An 18981-nucleotide genomic window follows, 5' to 3' on the forward strand; every position below is an offset into this window, starting at 1 on the left:
CTCCAAACCTGGCTCCATGGAGCCCCCAGTCTGTATCCTTTTCCTGGGTCTTTTTTAGGGGGCCCTGGCTCTGCCTGCCCCTGGCCAAGCAGGGGTGGTGCAGGGGGAGAAAGAGAGAGAGAAAGATCCTCAATACGGTTTCTGGGTTTGGGCCCTCACCCCACCAAGAGCCTCTGCCTGTGAGGGAGGCTGCTCTGGGTGGAGATGGACATGGGGAGTCCCCTCCTCACAAGAGCTCAAGAAGTGTATGCGGCCCCCAAACAGCCTTCCTCCGCTTGCCACAGCACTCGGGGATGTCACCGTGACGCCGCACCAGCACAGCTGTGGAACTGGGGTCACTGTCACTACTGATCCTTGAAATCTCTTCTTCTGCCCGCCCTCAGGTGGCGGGATGGACACCTGGCAGGCCCAGGGAGCTGCTTGGTGGGGGGATGCGACGGTTCTCCATCCCCTCGCCTGGAACCACATAGGGTGACTGGTGGGTGGGGCCTGCAGCCCACTGGAACGGAGCTGCCCTGCAATGCGCTCTGGTGTGGGAGGCTTAAAGCTACGCCCCTCCCTCCCGCAGGCCCTCCACGGGTCCTCGGGGCCTGGCCACCCCCCTGACCGGGCTATTTCACGGGGGCCTCAGGGCACCAAGGAGCCTGGACTCCCTGTGGCGGCTCCACCTTCTGTCGCTGTGGTCTGTTCACGCTTCAGGCAGCCTCCTGGGACCCGGCCTGAGAGCCCACTGGACCCCCTCAAACGATCCCTCGCCTGGGCCAGCAGCCCAGCCTGTCTCCGGCTCTCTAGAGTGTGCAGGTGAGATATCAGTCCACCCGATTTCTCAAACTGCAGGGGATGCCGTGAAGCTCTCTCCGAAGCCCCCTTCCTTCTGGCTGGATGGGTGGGCATCCCAGCCCTCCCCTTGGGCTCCGCTCACCTCAGAATCTCCCTCCTCTAACCTCAACACCTGACTCTTGGGTATCCTCAGTGTGGTGAGGGTTCAGGCCACCTAAATTCTGTATCACTCGTGGGCAGAGCCCGGGGCTGGGGTGGGGTCAGCTCTCAGCGCACGGCCCCCCTTCCCCCCCCAGGGTGCTGCGGTGGTCTGGCAGCATTTGTAAGATGGGGGAATGCTCACTGCTCCAGGAGTGGCCCATCCAGGAAGGGCAAGGAGGGATTGGGGGCCACGGGGAAGAGGCTTCAATCCAGCAGCACCTGGTGTGTGGACCAGGCTGGCAACCTCCCAGTTCAATTCCTGGTGTTTAGGCCTGGGAGACAGGGCACCAGGAGAGAAAAGTAGAGAGGTCCTGACTCTAGGAGGGTGGAAAAGAGGGACACCGTCCATGACCCTCCAGAGCCGGAACACAGGCTGACCCCAGAGAATTCAGATACTGCCAGAAACGCCACCATCATTGGTTGATGCCTCTGGGTAACTGTGCCCCTTCTACTCAGCTCCCATCCAGTCTCTGGGCCTTAGTTTTCTCAACCATAAAGAGGTGAACAACAGTGCTCGCATCTGAGCTAATTCATGTGAAGTGCTTAGCACACTTCCTGGTTCATTCTCAGAACTCAATAAATGTTAACTGTCTTTGTCCCCTCAGGTGGCCTGAGTGGGCCCCTTCCCACGGCCCTTCCTCTGCACACTGGAGCCAGCTGGAACTGCCCTGGCCAGACACCTGGCACCTCAGAAGGCCTGGCCGATGTGGCATTTCTTTGGCAGAATCTGGCACTCATGGCCCATGGGGCCTTTGCTCTGGGATGGCCAGGCTGGAGCATCTGGCATGTCCCAGGGCCTTCAATCTGTCATCCCTGCTGCCACCGGGACAGCAAGGACACTTGGACCAAATCTCCTTGGAGACAGGGCCTCCCTCCCACACAGCCCTGGGGAACTGGAACTGGCAGTGTGCCCAGAAGGAAAAGAAGGAAAGGCCACCAGAACCGGAGGACCTGAATCCAAAGCCTGGCTGGGCTTCAACTTGTGAGACCTTGACTCTGTCCCATAGCTTTCCAGAGCTTCGTTTGCTCAACAGTGAAACAAGCATGAAAATCCCCACCGCCTTGAGGGAATGTCGTGAAAACAGAAGAGAATGTGACCACAAAGGGGCTTTGTTTTACACAGAAAGTAGGATGAGCATTTTAGGATTCCAGCATTTTTAAAACTGAGAAAATATGTAATATATTTTTCCCTGTAGCTATTTTTATCTCTCTGTCACCTGCTGAGTGCCACCCCCATCCCCAGTTACCAGGGCCTACAGTGCCAGGCCCTGCAAGGCCGTAACAAACCAAGCTCCTTTGAACAGTCAGTGTTCATTTGGCTGGGTGAAGGTCTCTGGATCCTAGATTCAATGAGTGAAAGCCTTTCCCGAGTCGGGGCGGGGGTGGGAATCCGTTAATTTTGTAGAACTCCTACTTCTGATCATGGTGAACTAGGTAATTTGGCCTAAATTCCCAACTAAGGACAACTTAAAAGCTACTCAAAATATCTACTTTTAAGTTTGATTGGAGGTATCAGAGAGTAAACAAGGGAGTAAAGATTCACTGGGCACAATTCTGTGCCCAGAAGGAAAAGCAGGAAACCCAGAGAGACACGCGCCTGACATTTGAAGCTACTTTCTCCCTGGGAGATCCGCTGATCCCCGAAGACACTACAAAAGTGCTGAGCAGAGAGCTGTTAGAGGTAAAAACGAGGCCCACCAAGAGGAGGGGGTGCCTGGCAAATCTTTTATGCTTTGGGTTGGGACCCCAGAGGGATTCACCCCCAGGATACAAATGAACTGGAAATAGACCAGCACCCCAAGGGACTGCAAATCATCTCAGTCCTGAAACTAGTTTAGAACAACCCTGGTTTGCTAGATCCCAAGCCATCCACCAGATGTAAACATAATCCTCGAGATGGTAGATAACTTCATCCTATGCCTCAGATTATTTCTATAGGTTTTCAGATACAATGTGTGGCATTCAATCAAAAATCACCAAGTATGTGAGGAGACAAGGCAAAACCAACAAAAACCAAGATAAACAACAGACACTAGAAATAGACTCCAAGAGGTTCCATATTAGGAAGTTATTAAATTTTAAAATAACCATGTGTGGTATGCTCACATATCAAAAAGATAAGATAGAGAACTGGAAATTATTTTTTAATTGTTTTCTCTATTTTCATCCCATCAATTTCATTAACATGCAGGGCGCCACAGTTCCCCCGCATAGGGCAACAGATGAGAAACAAGCCCAAAAAGCTTTGGGAAAAGCCAAAAAAAAAAAAAAAAAAAAAGCAGTTGTGCCTCATTCAAGGATGCCTGCTTGGAGTGTGCTTGCAACAGTGACCATAGGTTGTGTACCCACCATCCTAATTTCTAGTAGTAGATCTGTTGCTGGCTTGTAAGATGCAATTCAACATAAACACCCCCTGAAACTCAGCAGACTACAATCTTAAAGGGCTTCGCACCTTTGAACAGGGACCCATCTCCCTCCTCCTTTGTACCTGCCAAGACCCAGCTCGGCCCATGGCCCAGAGCGGTCACGGCAAAAAAAAAAAAAAAAAAAAAGCAGCATCTGAGCATTTGTTTTGTGCCAGGCTCCTGCCAAGAGTTTTCCATGCAATGTCACATTTTTCATAGCCCTAGGAGGCAGTCGTGACTATTTTCTCCGATTTAGAAATGGAGACACTGAGGTCTAGGGAACACAGAGAACATGTTCAAGGGGTCCTAGCTACCAAGCATTAAAGCCAGGATGTGCAGCCAGGTCTGCCTGCTCCCAGAGTGGGTCCCACTCCCCATCTGCTGATTGCTGGGGTAATCCTGGATGTCTACAGTCAGAGGAAGCCTTGGATTTTCCTCTCCAAAAAAAATCATTAAACACCAACTGCATAGAGGGCCCTAGCCTGAGCTGGTGTCAGACATCCAAGGCCAAGGCTTAGGAAGTGATAACACTTTAATGGATCTGAGGTTTTGTCCATCTCTTCTCTCTCCTTCTCCTTTTCCTTGTTTCTGGGACTCAGCATCCAGCATGCAGAGAAGACACAGGATGGACTAGACCTCATACATAGGATAGAAAGAGTAATGGCCACAGTACAAAATCCAGTTGTGGCCACCAGGTCTCTCCTGGGAAAGCTGGGTGGGGTTTGTCAAAGAGGCTACCTTCTGGGGAGCTGGGGGTGACCCCCCCCCACTTTGGCCTGTGTCCCAGGTCCCTTCCTAGGGAGACAGTGCTCAGAGAGGAGCTGCAGGACAAAGCACTATTTCCAACCCAGGGTGCAGGCAAGGGGCTCAGCCTTCAGACAGGCCTCCCTCACCCCACAGGGTGGCCAGAAATCCAGGCCAGGGCCTGTGGAGGGTCCAGGTGTCTGGGCAGTGGAGGGCTCGAGGGCCACGAGGCAGAGCCCTAGCGTCCCCTGGCCTGCTTGATGGCTTTACCTGATTAGCTTAGTTGGGCAGGAGGGGTCCCTGGGTGCCAGCAAGGTAGTGGGATAAGGTAGAAAGGGGACAAAGCAGGGAAAAAGGTTTCCCTGGCGGGGAGGATGTAAGGGCTGGGGCAGAGTGGAGTTGGATAGGCGGGCAGGTCAGATGATGAAAAGGGGCAGGAGCTTGGTAAGGAGTGGGGGGAGGTGTGGCAGGGGATGGGACAGATGGTGACAGAATGGGGTTGGGCAGGGCCTCTGTCTCACCCACGGGGCTGAGGAAGGGGTTCCAGTAGATGGAGAACAGGCTCCCGCTGGTGCTAATATGTTGCAGCGAGGAGGATAAGGGATCGATATCTGGAAGAATCTATTGGCTCCTGTAGCCCAACAAAAGTTAAATGTGCTTCTGAGAATGAAAAAAGGGGTTCATGAGCAGCAAGGGAGGGGGGAAGAAATAGGCAAAATGGGGTCAGGTAACTGGAGCTGAAGGACAATCCAGGCCTGATGCCAGTCTGGGCTCTGAGCAAGGGCAACAGAAGTCCTCTGGTCCAGGGCAAATCGAAGGAGGAGGAAGGCAGGCAGCCCCAGGCATCACCTTGCCAGCAAATACCCCTGTTATGGATTAAGAACCAAAGGTGAGGGAGAAGGTGGGGAAGGCAGGGCTCAGGCTGAGTGGGCCAGATGCAACACTCAGACCCCACCAAGTCCCACAACCTTCCTGCCCTCCTGGGCCCTAGAGACCCCAGATCCCAAACCCATCCCTTCCCTTCCTATGCCCCACTCCTTGCACCAAGGAACGAAGCAGGTGGGGAAACTTACCCACTGGGGTCCTACAGCTTCAGGGAGGTGACCCGGGGGATGTGGAAGAGCTGAGTCTCCTCCGAGCTGGTGGAACTGTGATGTCGCAAAAAGAAAGTGAGTGAGCCCCCAGACACAGACCCTCAGCCCCGACACAGGGACAAGCCCAGAGCCCGATTTTCCCACCGTAGAAGCTCTCCAGGGGTAGGAAGAGTTCCAAAAAGCTGTGCCTGGAGGGGATGTGTTGCAATAAGCAGGTTATGGGGCAGACATACGAAAGAACTTCCTGGCCCTGGAGTTGCTCAGAGCGTGTGACTCTTCAGAGCTAGGCATGAGCCTCCTCTGCCGGGGAGGCCTCTGGAGGGGGTGTGGCAGGGGATCAGTACCCAGCGACTAGAAGGACTCCTTCCTGGACCCCAGCTGTCCCCCTCAGTCCTGGCAGCCTCCTCACCTGAGGCGTTTCCAAATGGGATGAAAGTATTTGGAGGTCTTGACAGCAAAGATGATGCTGGGGATCAGGAAGAAGGTGCACCATGCCAGGCAGAACCAGAAGGTGTTCTAGAACAGAGGGTGTGAGGTCAGCTCGCTGTGGCTAGGCAGCGACTTCTTCCCAGCCCCAGTCTTCCCACTGAGTCAGCGAGGGGCAGGGGGAAGCATTCTCGGGGCTGAGGGGAAGGTCTGGTGTGCAGGCCTGGAGGAAGTCCACGAGCCCTGAGGAGCTGGAGGCACTCACCCAGGGGTCGGCCATCATGTCACACAGGACCACACGGCCATTGTCCAGGGCTCCGGAGAGAGGCTGGCAGGTGGCAATGCGCTGAGTCACCTGCAGTGTGGACACAAGGCAGGCACATGCAGAGACGCTCAGACGCACGGGTGCACACCCCACATTCAGAGAAAGAGGGTGACAGGGACAGAGATAGGTCTGGGGACACAGTCGGGAGCCACCGCACAGCTGTACACAGACACGTGGATGCAGGGACACAGAGACGAAGACACACTGGCCCAGGCTCATCGCTCTGCTCCTGCCTCTTCCATCCCGTTCGCCAGCCTGGATTAAGCCCCTACTGTGTGCCCAGGACTGTTCTTTAAGTTCACACCCTCAGTGGAGAGGCCCCACGTGTGGTGTGCACGCACATACCTATGCCCCCCATACACATGCACACACACACGCACACTCGGGGTTCAGCAAGACCGCACCCGCCCAGTGTGGGTGCCGGACAGCTCGCAGAGGCCGTGGTCAGCACGGGCCTGCAGGAGGCGGTGCACTTGGAGAGCTGGGCGAAGGGTCCGCATGAGGAAGGGCACAGGGGCAAGGTTCTAGAGAGCCACGGCTGGCCCAGCTCACACTCAGGCCTCAGAGAAGGGCTGCGGCAGAGGCTGAGTGAGCAGAGCCCCACCAGGAAGCAGGGGTGCAGATGCCAGACGCAGAGTTTGGGTTCAATGCTGAAGGCCTAGGGCACCCCCAGGGGCTTTAGGGGACAGAGGAGGGATGCAAGAGTGTGGAAAGCCGGTGCCGCCAGGAGCCTGCTTGAGGCCGGGAGGGCCTGGACCCCCACTCACCTCCTCTCTTACCCAGGCCACATACTGGGAGAAGTAGCCCACCTCCCGGGTCAGGAAACACTCACTTTCCTGCAGGAGAGAGAGGAGCCCACGGCTGGTAGGTGTCCCAGGAACCAGCCCCCACCGCCCCCCATGCCCGGCACCAGCAGGACAGGCCGAGCTGGCTTTCCTGGGAGCCACAGTGAGGGGACAGGGTAGAGGAGAAGCCTGGGTGGACGCTCCATGTGCTTTAGCACCTCAGTCCATCTCTGACTATGTGGCAGCCCCCCTGCCCCTGTCCCATGTCCCACTCACATTCCTCAAGATACTGGTGGCCCAGGTAGGCAGCTCTCCTTTTAGGTAAGCGACCTTGTCCAAGACACCAGAGGTCTCCATCTGGGGGAAAGGAGAAAGGCTTGATTCAGCGCCCTGCTCAGTCAGGAGCAGCCACGCATTCACTCACCCATTCCTTAATTCAACATCTCACGCACACATACTCACCTTGGGTTGGGGGTGTTAGGCCCTAAGACACAGAGGCCAAAGACAGTGGTCTTTAAGGATCTGCCCATCCACCCCCATTTCTTCCCACCCCCTATCCTCAACCTCCAGGGGGACTCGGCAGAGCAGATGAGATTCCAAGCCAGCAGGGCCCTTCCTTTTCCCTCTCTTGCCCACCTGCTCCACCCGACCCTCCCCATCCCCAGCAGCCACCTGGAGATTCGGGGCTGAGGATGCCAGGGCCCTGACAGTGAGGTTGAGATTGGCCTGTGGAGGAGAGAGCAGGGCTGGTTAAGGGAAGGGATGCATAGAGAAGAAAGTTTCCTGCCCCTCCCTCCTCTTTTACCCCTCCCTGCCTCTCCTCTTCCCCGGGTTCCAGGCTCCCTGGGCCTCCAAACTTACCACAAGGCTCTGCTGGGGGAGGACCTTCTCCTGATAGAGGTTTTTGAGCCCTCGGGCCTCCTCCTGCAGCTGCTTCCCCAGCACAGAACTGCCCTGAGGGGAGACAGAGATGAGAATGGTACTCTGCCAGGGACAGGACAGCCTCTGCCAACATATGCTTTACCCAACTGTTCAGTCAGACATACTGAGAAGATGTGGAAAGTGCTGGGCTCAGAGGCAGAAAACCGAGGCCTCCTTAAGCTCCTGGGCCTGATCCAGGTTTGAAGGCACTGAGCCCAAGTTCTAGGTCTACCACTAGCTTACTAGGTGCCTCTAAGCCAGCCACACTGAGTCTGTCTGAGGTGCAGTGGTATCTCCTAAAACAGGAATACTCCTCATTCTACCCACCTGAGTGCTTAGTGTGGAGTCATGTCTCAAAGAGCACTTTTTAAGCTCTAAATATTTATAAATACAAAATGCTATTTTTTTCCAGTAGTTTAAGCTTCTTGAGAATAACTATCATGACATCTAGTCCATAGCACTGTCCTCACACCTGCCCCAACAGACTCCATGAGCAGTGTGCACTTAGAAATGCTTGCCCCACTGTATGATGTCAGACCAGTCACTTCATCTGATCTGAGGTGGAGGATAATCCACTTTACAGATGAAGAAACTGAGGCCCAGAGATGCTGAATGACCTGCCCATGGCCACACAGCCCATTGGAGGTAGAGCTTGAGTCAGAATTGATACTGCAAAACTCTTAAGCCCGCCCCAGGGACCCAGAGCCTCAGCGCTCACTGGTGGGAACCCCATAATCCCTTGCCTTTGTCTTCGTGCCCCTCCCCAGTCTAAGCCCTCCCACCCTCTCCCACCTCCCAGGCCTCTCTCTGAGTCCTGCCTGCCTAGTGGGGTCTCTGGCCCCTTCTCACTTGGGTCTGGGCCAATTCTTCCAGCTCCTGGGCCAGCTTCTCCATGTTGGTGTTCACCACGGGCTTCTGGATCTGGAGACAGACAGGAGAGGCCAACAGGGAATGCACTCTGGCTCCCCCAGCCCTCAAATTCCCAATCTATTCAGAAGTACCCCGCACCAGCTAAGTCTATCATGACACATGGCTCAGTGGGTTTGACCTGAAACTGTGAAATATATCAGGAATTTTCTATTAGGATAGAAAAACAAACAAACAAACAATGAGACGCCTTCTGGTGTAACCCAATGAGGAGACCACCTCCCACCAGCATTCGTCACAGCAGTGGGTTCAGGACCATGAACAGCGACACGTGCTGTTGGGTGGGAGCCCGTTCATTCCTGCCCAGCCCAGATGGGGGCACCGGGACAGGCAGGAGGCGCATGGTGTGCGGACACCCCCAACAGGAAGAGACCCCCCCAGGGACATGTAGAAAAGTGGAGGGAATGGGGAGGGCTGTGATGACATAAGATACCACCCCTCGGCCCAGCTCCTCTGCAAGCCCCTCTGTCTGCCATGGTCTGGCCTGAGGTGCTCCCTGCTGACCTGAACGAGGAAGCCGGAATAGTGGATTTTCTCAAGCCCACTGCTCTGCAGGGCTTCCAGGTCCCGGTGGGCGGCTGGGCTCAGCAAGTCCAGATTCTTCATGTCTACTTTGAGGTTCTGCAACTCCTGCTGCAGCTTGGCAGTGTACTGAGGGGGGGCGGGGGGCCAGGGTGAGGGCGTGCCCAGTTGCTGAGCCAGGACCCCAGAGCTGCTCTCCTAGGTGAGGAGTCACCAGGCCCTCAGGGCCCTCCTTCTGCATATCCAGGCCCCCACGTTGGAAACTTCCAGCCCCAGACAGTTTCCCAGGAGGTCTCTGCTTCTCACCTGCCCCCACTCCAACCCACCCCCACCAAGACCTAGCTCTCCACCAGCACCTTTCTGGCTAGTGGATAGCAACACAGACCTTCCCTGGCCACCCACTATAAAATAGCTTCCCTGGCCCACCTTTACGGCTGTGGGAGCTCAGCGGAGGGCCTCTGGTGAGCCCTCCCCCAGAGACTCCCAACATCATCACCATTGTTTTCACTGTCACACCCCATCCCCAACCACCCCACTACCGACCGCAGCATTCCAACCAATGCCTGTCCTCAGTCAGGACACGCACACCCTAGCCCTGTCACTCACTGTTACCAGCCCTTCCTGCTACAACCTCAACTGTGTTCAGTTCTTCTTGGAGCACAGTGTTCGGAGCTGTGCCTCTAGGCACTCACCCATCCTCCCACACACCCTAGAAACCATCCTGGGCTCTTGCCCTGGGCCAGGCCCTGAGCTTGCACCTGAGGCCTCTGCCCCCTGAGGTAGCTCCATCAGTCTTGCAGACTTCTCGGGTTCAATAAGATGGTCCCACCACAGAGGCAAGGCCAGAGGAGGGGGGTTCTGCAGGAGGGATCTCCACAGCCTTCCAGAAGTTTCCCTTACCTGGCTGATATTCAGGTGCTTCTCCAGATCATAGGAGTCATTGAGCTGCAGGATGCTCCAGAGCGCAGCCCCTTCCCTGCATTGCCTGGGGAGGAATAATGGGCTTCGAAGATGGGAGAGAAGGACAGCAGGTGGGGGCTGACATCCGCTACCTCAGCTCCTCCCCACACCCTGTCCCCCAGCAGAGGCTTCCCACTCACTGATAGGCCAGGAGGATGCTGATGTTCTTCTTCAGGCCAAGAAGCTGAGACAAGTTCATGGATGGGGGCAAGTTCCCTGGGGTGTCTGCAAACTGGAAATGGGGCAAAGAGAAAAGGGCCCTGAGCAGGCTGAGGGCAAGGCCACCCCCGGTTCCCCTAGAGCCTGGTCCCCTCCCCCTCCCTCTGGGCCCCAGAGCAGGGCAGGCATGGTCACCTTGTAGAGCTCTTTGCTCTCCCAGCTCTGACACACTAGAGTCTGCACATTGCCGCCCACCAGGAAGGTGGCAAAGACAAGGAGGATGAGGGGTGCAGCGAAGAGGAAGCTGAAGCCCACACCTCTGGGGAAGGCAGAGGGATGGGGTTGAGGTGGGAGACAGGAGGCTGGCTACCCTGGACCACACACCCTCTGTCCCACCACATGGGGATGGGCGGCCAGTATGGTCAGCGAGTCAGCCCCAGGGCAGAGCCTTTTGAGGACTCAGCCTCCTAAGGCCAGGAGGGAGAAGTCAGAACGGCTGGCTGCTCCCCCTCCCCCGCCCCCTACTCCCACCTATCACTGACACCCTGGCTGGCCCCCTCCCCGCCCCCCACTCCCACCTATCACTGATGCCCTGGCTGGCCCCCTCCCCCGCCCCCTACTCCCACCTATCACTGACACCCTGGCTGGCCCCCTCCCTGCCCCCCACTCCCACCTATCACTGATGCCCTGGCTGGCCCCCTCCCCCACCCCCCACTCCCACCTATCACTGACGCCCTGGCTGGCCCTCCCCGCCCCCCACTCCCACCTATCACTGACACCCTGGCTGGCCCCCTCCCCTGCCCCCCACTCCCACCTATCACTGACGCCCTGGCTGGCCCTGGCAGCCTACAGGAGAGAGTAGCTGCTTTGCTCGAAGACACAGGACAGCCCGCCTCTGAGCCGAGGGCACATGGAGATGACCGGCTCCAGAGCTCAGCCCTCAACAGAGCCCCCTGGCGCAGTAGGGGCCGCAACTTAGAGGGGCTGAATGGGACCAGTGCTGCTGACCTGTAGGGCTTCTCTGTGGGATAGGCACAGCCCCAAGCCAGGGTTTGAGGCTTGGAGAATAGAACAAGGACCAGATTTCAGCCTCCACTCGCCCCTTTGTTCAGGCACCATTATGCACAACTGAATGTGGCGTCCCCAGCCTTAGAAAACATCTAGTCCAGAGATGGCAAACAGATTCTACCTCTGGTGCCATCCCCTATTGGTAGTGCTATCTAGATGCTGGGTTAAGAAGGATTCTGAGGCTACGTCCGGCTCAGTGGGAAAGAGTGCCCATCGGTTACTATAATTGTCACTGGTATGGACGGGGGAAGTGCTTCTTATTTGCCATTCCTGCTCCAGTCCAACCCTTTTACACAGATGAGGACATGGAGGCCCAGATGGGTTAGTAATTGGCCCAGAGTCACCCAGTGAGTCAGTGCCAGAGCCAGAAGCAGAGCTCAGCCTCTTGATTCTCAGGACTTGCTCCTGTAGCCACGCTAGGAGCTGTCCATGGGCATGAGAGGAATCTGGCCGGCCCGGTGGGAGAGACCCTTCTCCTGCCCCCAGCCCATCTTACATCAGGAGGAAGCGGGCTCCAGCCTCGCCCTTGGCTTCCGAGCGGCTGGGGTCCTCCCTGGCAGACAGTCCCCAGATGCCCAGGTTGAGGCCCACCAGGTTACAGACCACCACAAGCAGGACTGCGGAGCACAACACGCAGCCCAAAATCCACCTGCCACAGAGAGGGTGCGGTGTCACTGAGAAGGGAGACACCAGGATGGGCTGGCATAGGACCTATGGCTAGGTGGGGGCCCACTGCTCCCCCGTTGCCTCCCCAGGCTCAGGTCCCAAGGGTACATAGCCAAGGTGGAGACGGAGGCCCAAAGAGTAAGGGGTCTTGGCTGAAATGGAGGCAGATGCTCAATATAGCCAGGGGTTGATGAGGGCTGGAAATCGGGGCCCAGCGTGGCTGAGAGGCTGGGCTGCCTATCCCATCCCCAAGCCCATTCCCGGGCACCTGTATTTCTCGTATCTCTGCACCTCCTTCAGGTAGGGGCGGCTACTCTGTTCCACCTCCTTCAGCGCCCGGCTCCAGCGAGAGGCTGCCTCCCAGCCTGGGAACCTTTGGGCCAGTGTCTTCAGCCCTTCAGGCTTCTGGGCCACCACCTTCTTCACCTCTGCCCCAAGCAGCAGAGACTCATGGGAGGGGGAAGTCTCCCAGGAGCCCAGGGAGGAGACGGATGGGCCAGAAGAAGTTCTGGGACCCCCAGAGAGGGCCCACTAAAGAGACCAGGCCCAGATGGAGGACAGCCTGCACCCTCCCCCCCTCGCCCCTACTGCCCCACCCCCTCTCCATGAGCCTCTCTGGTGGGAGCAGCACGCTCGGCAGCCAACCCGGCCCCTGGACAGGGCCTCACCTTTGACCACGTTGGCCGTCTGCAAGGCCACCAGGAGCGGGAGGGCATTGAAGGTGCTGTTCTCCTGCCGGAACAAAAGGCAGCTGTTTACTGCTTCGCACCCACGGTCCCAGCTTGAGGGGCCCCTGACAGCACCAGGCCCGGGGGGGAGGGCATCCCACTCAGCGCTCCCAGCTCAGGAAATCAGGAAACAGGCCTCCCTTTGTTCTCTTGGTGGATGGCCTCTTCTCTGCTCCCTCAGCCCAGCCTGACTCGGCTCCCCAAAACATTGCTCCTGGAAGACCCCTCCTTTCTCTCCCCACCCCTCTTGCCGAGACTGTGGCAGCCTCCGGCCATCCTCTTCTCTTTCATCCATCCTGCGTGTGATGCCAGGCCTCGCTCCCTAAAGTCCAGCTCCAACCTACTCCTCCAGTCTCAGCTGCTGCTCCCTTCCTCCTGGGACCTTCAGCTCCAGCCACCCAGCACAGGTGACTCACCATTTCCCCAACTCTGGCATTTTCCAGGCCCTGGGTCACAGGTACTGACTCATGTGCACCCTCCCCCACAGCCCATCTGCCCCGAGGGCTGCACCTGCAGGGCTCGGCTTGTGTCCTGGCTCCCTGGCCACCCCAGCCCCCACAACCTCAAGGGGCCCAGCTCTTCCTTCTGAGTTCCAGGCCTGCCTCCCCCACCAGACTGCGTGCACTCGAGAACCAGCATCATGAGCCTCTAGCCCAGGGAGCCCTGTGGTAGGGAAGGCCCTGATTTGACCCAAGTCTTAGGTTCAACTGGGTTCCCACCCCCAAAGGGGGAAGATGAGGCCCCCTCACTTGTGAGCTGCCAGGTGGCGGGGAAGTCAGGTAGAATGGGCATGCACTCACCTCCTGGACCATACTGGAGAAGTTGGCCTCTGGGACACCCTTCAGCCGATGCAGGACATCGTCCACAGGGGATACCTGAAATGGGGGCGGTGGTATGACAAAGTCCATGGAGAGGCCTAAGGGGGAACCCTGAGGGAGGATGGGAGGAACCCTCACTGTCCTCACATGCAAAACGGGGCCCACCTCCCGAGGTGGCAAGGAGAACTCAAGGAGCTAAGATACAGGAAGTCCACAGCACAGCACGTGGCCCGGGAAAGCTCTCGCCAGGCTGCCGGGATGACTAGCATTAACCCTTGCTATGTGGAGAGGGGAGGAGCTGTTCGAGGGAAGGGAGCTGGAATCTGCCTCAGGAAACACCCAGGACTCCCAGGGCAGCGGGCAGAGCAGCCCCCTTCCCTTCGGGGGGCCCTCACCCGGTGGAAGTCAGCTCCCAGCTCCAGGGCACGGGCTCGGCTCTGGGCCTCGGTGCAGCCCTGGCAGCCGGACTCCTGCAGCAGGGCGAGGAGGCGCTCGCGGTGCTCCCGGACGGCTGGCTCCAGGTCCTGCTGTCCCTTCCGCAGCTCCACCAACGTGGTGTTTAGGGCTTGCAGGTGATCCACAGAGACCTGCAGGGCTGAGAGACCCCCTTCTGGACCCGGCAATCTCAGAGGCCTTGTGGGAGATAGAACACCTCCCCCTCCCCCCAACCCAAGGGATGTGGGTCATGAACCTCTGTAGGTTCATAATGGAGACTGCCCTAGGGCATGTTAAGCCGGGTTGGGGATCCTAGGATAAAGCCATGAGCAAGTCAGGGGAGGGGCTCGCTGAGGTGGCATAAGAAATCCCGGGCTGGGTGAAGGTGGGGCCTGCCCCCATGCGACGCCCACCCAGGACACTGGGCCCACTCACCCTGGCCCAGGCTGCTCCCTGAGGCCAGCACTTCATACACGGTGCTCTTGAGCTGGGTGTGGATGGTGCTCCCAATGCTCATGCCGACACCTGGAGAGCACAGGGTGGTCTGCAGGGCTGGCCCCCAGGGGCCTAGGGGCCTTCTTCAGCCATCCAGCCAGCCTCCCCAGGCCCTGCACTGCTCCTGCAGCAACAGGGACTACTGTGCTCCCCGGCTGGGCCCCGCCCCTGCCTCTTCAAGGGTGTGCCCAGGGGGAGCCCAGGATAAGGGGATGAGAGGGTCTCCCAAGGCAGGCCAGAGCAGGGGGATCCGGGGGCCGGCCAGTCTGTCAGCCGGCCGCATCGCTCACCATCCAGTTCCTCCAAGACTCGCTTCTGAGGAAGGGAGAACTGCTGTACCGCGGCCCGCAGCTCCTAGGCAAACAGCGTCGGGAGGCTGCTCCCCCGCCACCTGCCAGCCCCCTCGTCCCTTCCCCAGCTCTCTCCCGGGATGCCACACGCAGCTGGGTGGTCATCCTGAAGACGCCCCGGGTGCATTTATGTATTACAGCAACTCTCCAGCAGGAGGCAGGCAGGCGTGCGTTGAAGGGGGAGCCCTTTCTAACTCGCAGGTCCTGCCCTCTTCTGTCCTGCCTGGGGCTGGTGCTCATGCAGGCTCGCGGCGGGGTGAGGGGTTGCTCGGTACTTACCTGGGGGACATCGGAGACCAGGCCCCGGAGGCTGAGCAGAATCTCAGGCACGGCCTCAACACTGGGGCCCACCTGCTCATGTGTGTGCTGGTTGGTGACAAAGGCACAGACCACACCAATCCTGCAGGGATGGGGAGGAGGCCGGGGCTTGCTGGACGCCCATGGGCACCCCGGGCCTCAGCCCCCGCCTCCCGCCTGGCCTGAGCGCCCCTCACAGTAGCACGAGGGTGGTCAGCAGCAGGAAGGCCGCGAGGGTGCCTCGCTCCCAGGCGACGGCCTTGTGCTCGGTCTTCACTCGGCCCCCACAGCGCCGGCAGCAGCGGCAGCAACAGAAACACAGCCCGGCGATGGGCACCACCAGCAGGTAGAGGCCGGCGATCACCGCACACACCACGTAGCCGGCCTCATACCGCACCACCTGGGCGAGGCAGCAGGCGTGAGCGGCCGTCCTGACCTCACACGGCCTCCTGCCTGGCGCCACCGGGGAACCAGAAGGGGAGGGAATGCACACACGGCGGGCACCTCGCACACATCTCCCTGAACCCATGCAAGGTGCACGGGGTCCTTGTTATTTACCAGCTTGTAAACGAGGAAGCTGAAGTCCACGTTTGCTCCCTGCAAAACCCCAGGGCCAGTTAATGGCAGAGCTGTAGTTTGAAATCAGGTCTGCCAAGTGCAGCGCTGATGGAAGGGGGGAAGGGATGGCCGGGACCCCACGATGGGGGACACCCAGCAATGTGGGCTGAGCTGAGGAGGCCTTTCTACTTCACCCCTCATGCTCACCCTTGAACTCCCCCTCCCATTCCCCGGCACCGCCCCAAGGGCTCACCTCATCCACCTTCACGGAGGCAGGCTCATTCAGCAAGGTCTTTACCAGCTCTAGGGAAAGAGTCAGGCCAGGGAGGGGGGGGGGTTGAGGACAGCACCTGCCTGCCCCTGTGTGCACCCCCACTGCTGGGGGGGGGGAGGGAATCTCTGGAAGGGCTCCTCCCACCACCATGGCACCCTCCGAGAAGCCCTGTGCCATCATGCCCAGGCCTCAGTGCCACCACAGGAGGGAGAGGCTGAGAGGAGGCCTGGCCCACCCCTCCTCCTGGACCCTACAGCTAGGCCCTGCACTGGAGAAGCCGCCTGCCTGGTTAGAAGCAGAGAAGAGGCCTGTCCCAGCAGCCCTTTCCCTCAAGAGGCAGGGGACAGGCTGGGAGGGACAGGGCTGTAGCCCCTCCTGGCTCTCCCAACCCCTAGCACCACTAGACCCAGGGAAAAATCTCAGCCCGGTCTTTGAGAACTTCTAATGTAAGTTCTTCCACTTGAGGGCAGAGAAACTGAGGTTCAGAGAGGAAAAAGGGCTTGCCCAAGGTCACGCAGAAAGGTCTCTCCAAGTGATGCCCCTGGGCCCAGGGGGCTTCTGGGAAGGAAGCCGGGGTGGGGGGTGGGGAAGGCCAGGGACCCTGCCCTCCGGATGCCTGCTGACAGGGCGGGGGAGCCCCGCCGTGGAGTGGGGACCCACCAGCTCCGAGGCCCACCCGAGGGAGGGGCGCACTCACCGGCGGGGAAGGGGTTGAGCTGCACCACGGAGAGGAAGCGGCGCACCGTGCCGTACAGGGGGCTCAGGGCCCCCCGCGGGCGGACGCGAGGGGCCAGCCAATGGACCCTGGCCGCCGGGGCGAACGCCAGGCGCTCTGCGCCGCCGAGGGACACGCAGTCCGCGGCCCCCGCCCCCGGCGGGCTCAGCCCCAGCCCCAGCCCCAGCCCCAGCCCCAGCCCCAGCAGGGGCGCCAGGAGGCCGGGCGCGCGCGTCATGGGGTGGGCCGGAGGGCTGCGGGGCAGGCCGGACGGGGCTCAGGCGGCCGGGGGTGCGGACAGAGCGCGGGGCAGGCCGTGCATCCTTCACCAGCCTGCGTCCCCGCGGCTCTCAAAACCGGCCCGACAGGTTTGGGCTCCTGAGCTACCTGGGCGCCCGCCCGCGGTGCTGGAAGGGCAGGGGCGGAGGCCTGGGGTAAGGGGGCAGGGCCTGGCGGGGACCCGCCTTCAGCGGCCTGGGGTGCGAGTCCGGGCTCCCTCTCCCCTCCCCAGATCCTCCTGGGAGGGCCGCCTCCGAGCTGGGTAGGGGAGACACCTCAGTGGCTCTGGATTGTTTAGGTGGCCCAATTTCAAATATTATATTCCATTCCCAGACCCACCAGCCCAATGTGGGGCTGGGAAAACAGCCACCCAGTGCAGCCCTGGCCCAAGGGGTGGCAGGCGGCACAGACCCAGGAACCAGGCTCCTCCACCAGCTTCCTCTGAGGCCCGTTCTGTCCCTCGGGTCATGCCTGCACCTGTCGCCGATCCAATCTGGAGCAGAGAGGCCACCAGGCTTTGCCCAGAGTGGCTCTCAGAGAAGCCACTGGGACAGGCACAATCCTTTGGGAGGGCGAATCCCTGCAAAGGTGTGCCCTTTGGCCCAGCAATGCCCCATCCAGTCATCAGCTGAAGGAAATAATCAAGGATAGGGCCAGAGATGTGTCTACACAGGTCTCCGCTTTGTCAATGGCTGTGTGCCCGACACCCAGAGGGTGCCTGAAGCTGAGCAGGTTGTGAGGAAATACTGCTAAACGGCTGGGGGATGTTTCTGGCAGCATGATTCATGATACGAAACTATCCTGAGGGCCACCACCACCAGGAAATGGTGAAATGAGCATTTCACAGGACACACAGGGCGGTCAGTAAAGAAAATGATGTGGAAATGGCTCTTTTGACTTGAAAGATACAATGCTTTAAGGGCCAACAGCTGCTTACGGCACAGCACGTAGACTGAAGGTATAAAATACCTTCTCTGGGTAGAATCGTGGCCATTTTTAATTCTTCCCTGCTCACCTGTACTTGCTAATTTCTGTGAAATAAACATGTGTTACTTGTGTTCACCGAAGTAGCAGAAGTTTGTGAGTTTCCATGGCAGCTCCATTCTCCCGTGGGAGCCCTGGAGGGAGGGGCTGGGTCTGTGAACGCGGAGGCTCTGCCCGGGTTGGCAGGGGTGAGGGAGGGGCACAGGGATTCCGGGCTGCTCGTGGGGGGTGGGGTGAGCCCTAAAGAAGTAACTTCAATTTGAGTAAGGGCTGAGCCTGCAGCAGAATCCTTACCCTTCCTACGGCTGCCCTCAAAGTTTCTTCTGAGCCGGGACAAGAGTACAGTGAGAGAAGGAATAATCCAGTTAATAACGGGGTGCAGACAGGAAACAGCACCTCATCAAAGGGTGACTCAGAGATGAGGATCAGGGCTGCAATGAGGAATGGGCTGGGGGTGCTGGCTCTTCGGGTCCAGAGAGGGTCCAGGACCAGCACTGCCCCTGGAGGCCCAACCCCAGACCGTGGAGGGGGGCCCCTGACCACTCTGCCCCAAGAATATGCAGGACAGCTAAAGGCAGGCTGTGCCCACCCCTCACTCTCCCCCTCCCATTCCCCAGAGCCCAGCACCTGCGCTAGGGGCACCATGGCCCCTGGAAGCTGCCAAGGGGAAGGGCTGGTCTCTGAGCTCTCTCTCCTATAGTGTGAGCTGTTAGGAAGAACTACCCCTCCCCCGGTGCGCACTGCCTAACGTTAGTCCTGCCCCAGAAATAGCCCTCTCCTAGCTTGCTGTAATCCACCTGTGGTGCAGTATGGTCCACTTAGGGTTTTTTGGTATTCCCTGACTCAGCGAGGTGGCGGGGGAGCTTAGGCCTCAGTTTCCCAGGAGGTGGGAAACGCTTGAGGCTGTGGGAAAGGAGCAGCCCTGCCCCCACCCCGTGCAGCCTCCCACTCTTTCGCTCTTCCCAACTATTGTAATTAAGCCATGAGTTGCTACTGCTATTGTTTTCATAAGTGTCTATAATAAAAGCACTGTACTTTGAAGGTAAGATTTCCCCAAGAAGAAAC

The 18981-nt window shown here is 58.8% G+C and overlaps 1 protein-coding gene across 5 annotated transcripts; it reads right to left on the reverse strand.

Moving 5' to 3' along the window:
* Positions 1-3041: 3041 nt before the first annotated feature.
* PROM2 (prominin 2) lies at positions 3042-17385 on the reverse strand. 5 transcript variants are annotated; one of them, XM_078056256.1, is made up of 24 exons: positions 16636-17385; positions 15918-15967; positions 15304-15506; positions 15089-15209; positions 14750-14774; positions 14400-14489; positions 13925-14124; positions 13512-13586; positions 12652-12715; positions 12252-12411; positions 11814-11966; positions 10445-10568; positions 10231-10322; positions 10031-10115; positions 9113-9259; positions 8531-8602; positions 7622-7714; positions 7433-7486; positions 7037-7117; positions 6743-6811; positions 5916-6005; positions 5634-5740; positions 5204-5278; positions 3042-4996 (listed from the first exon to the last, which is right to left on the reverse strand). In XM_078056256.1, exons 1-23 carry the CDS (start codon positions 16889-16891, stop codon positions 5215-5217), a joined length of 2475 nt encoding a protein of 824 aa, XP_077912382.1. In that variant the 5' UTR covers positions 16892-17385; the 3' UTR covers positions 3042-4996; positions 5204-5214. The 5 variants fall into 5 exon arrangements, with proteins under 5 accessions (XP_077912382.1, XP_035930741.2, XP_077912384.1 ...); XM_036074848.2 differs by having other exon boundaries at positions 14750-14813; positions 16636-17384; XM_078056258.1 differs by lacking the exons at positions 15304-15506; positions 15918-15967; positions 16636-17385 and having other exon boundaries at positions 13925-14116; positions 15089-15199.
* Positions 17386-18981: the final 1596 nt, after the last annotated feature.

The sequence above is a fragment of the Halichoerus grypus genome, chromosome 10 (genome assembly GCF_964656455.1).
Source record: "Halichoerus grypus chromosome 10, mHalGry1.hap1.1, whole genome shotgun sequence".
Classification (NCBI taxonomy): domain Eukaryota; kingdom Metazoa; phylum Chordata; class Mammalia; order Carnivora; family Phocidae; genus Halichoerus; species Halichoerus grypus.

Coding starts and splice junctions, on each gene's coding strand:
- PROM2 (XM_036074848.2), bottom strand. CDS start 16,891: ATGACGCGCGCGCCCGGCCTCCTGGCGCCCCTGCTGGGGCTGGGGCTG. Junction 9,260..10,030: donor AGCACCTGAATATCAGCCAG/GTAAGGGAAACT, acceptor GCCCCCCCTCAG/TACACTGCCAAGCTGCAGCA. Junction 7,715..8,530: donor AAGAATTGGCCCAGACCCAA/GTGAGAAGGGGC, acceptor GTCTCCCCTCAG/GGCAGTTCTGTGCTGGGGAA.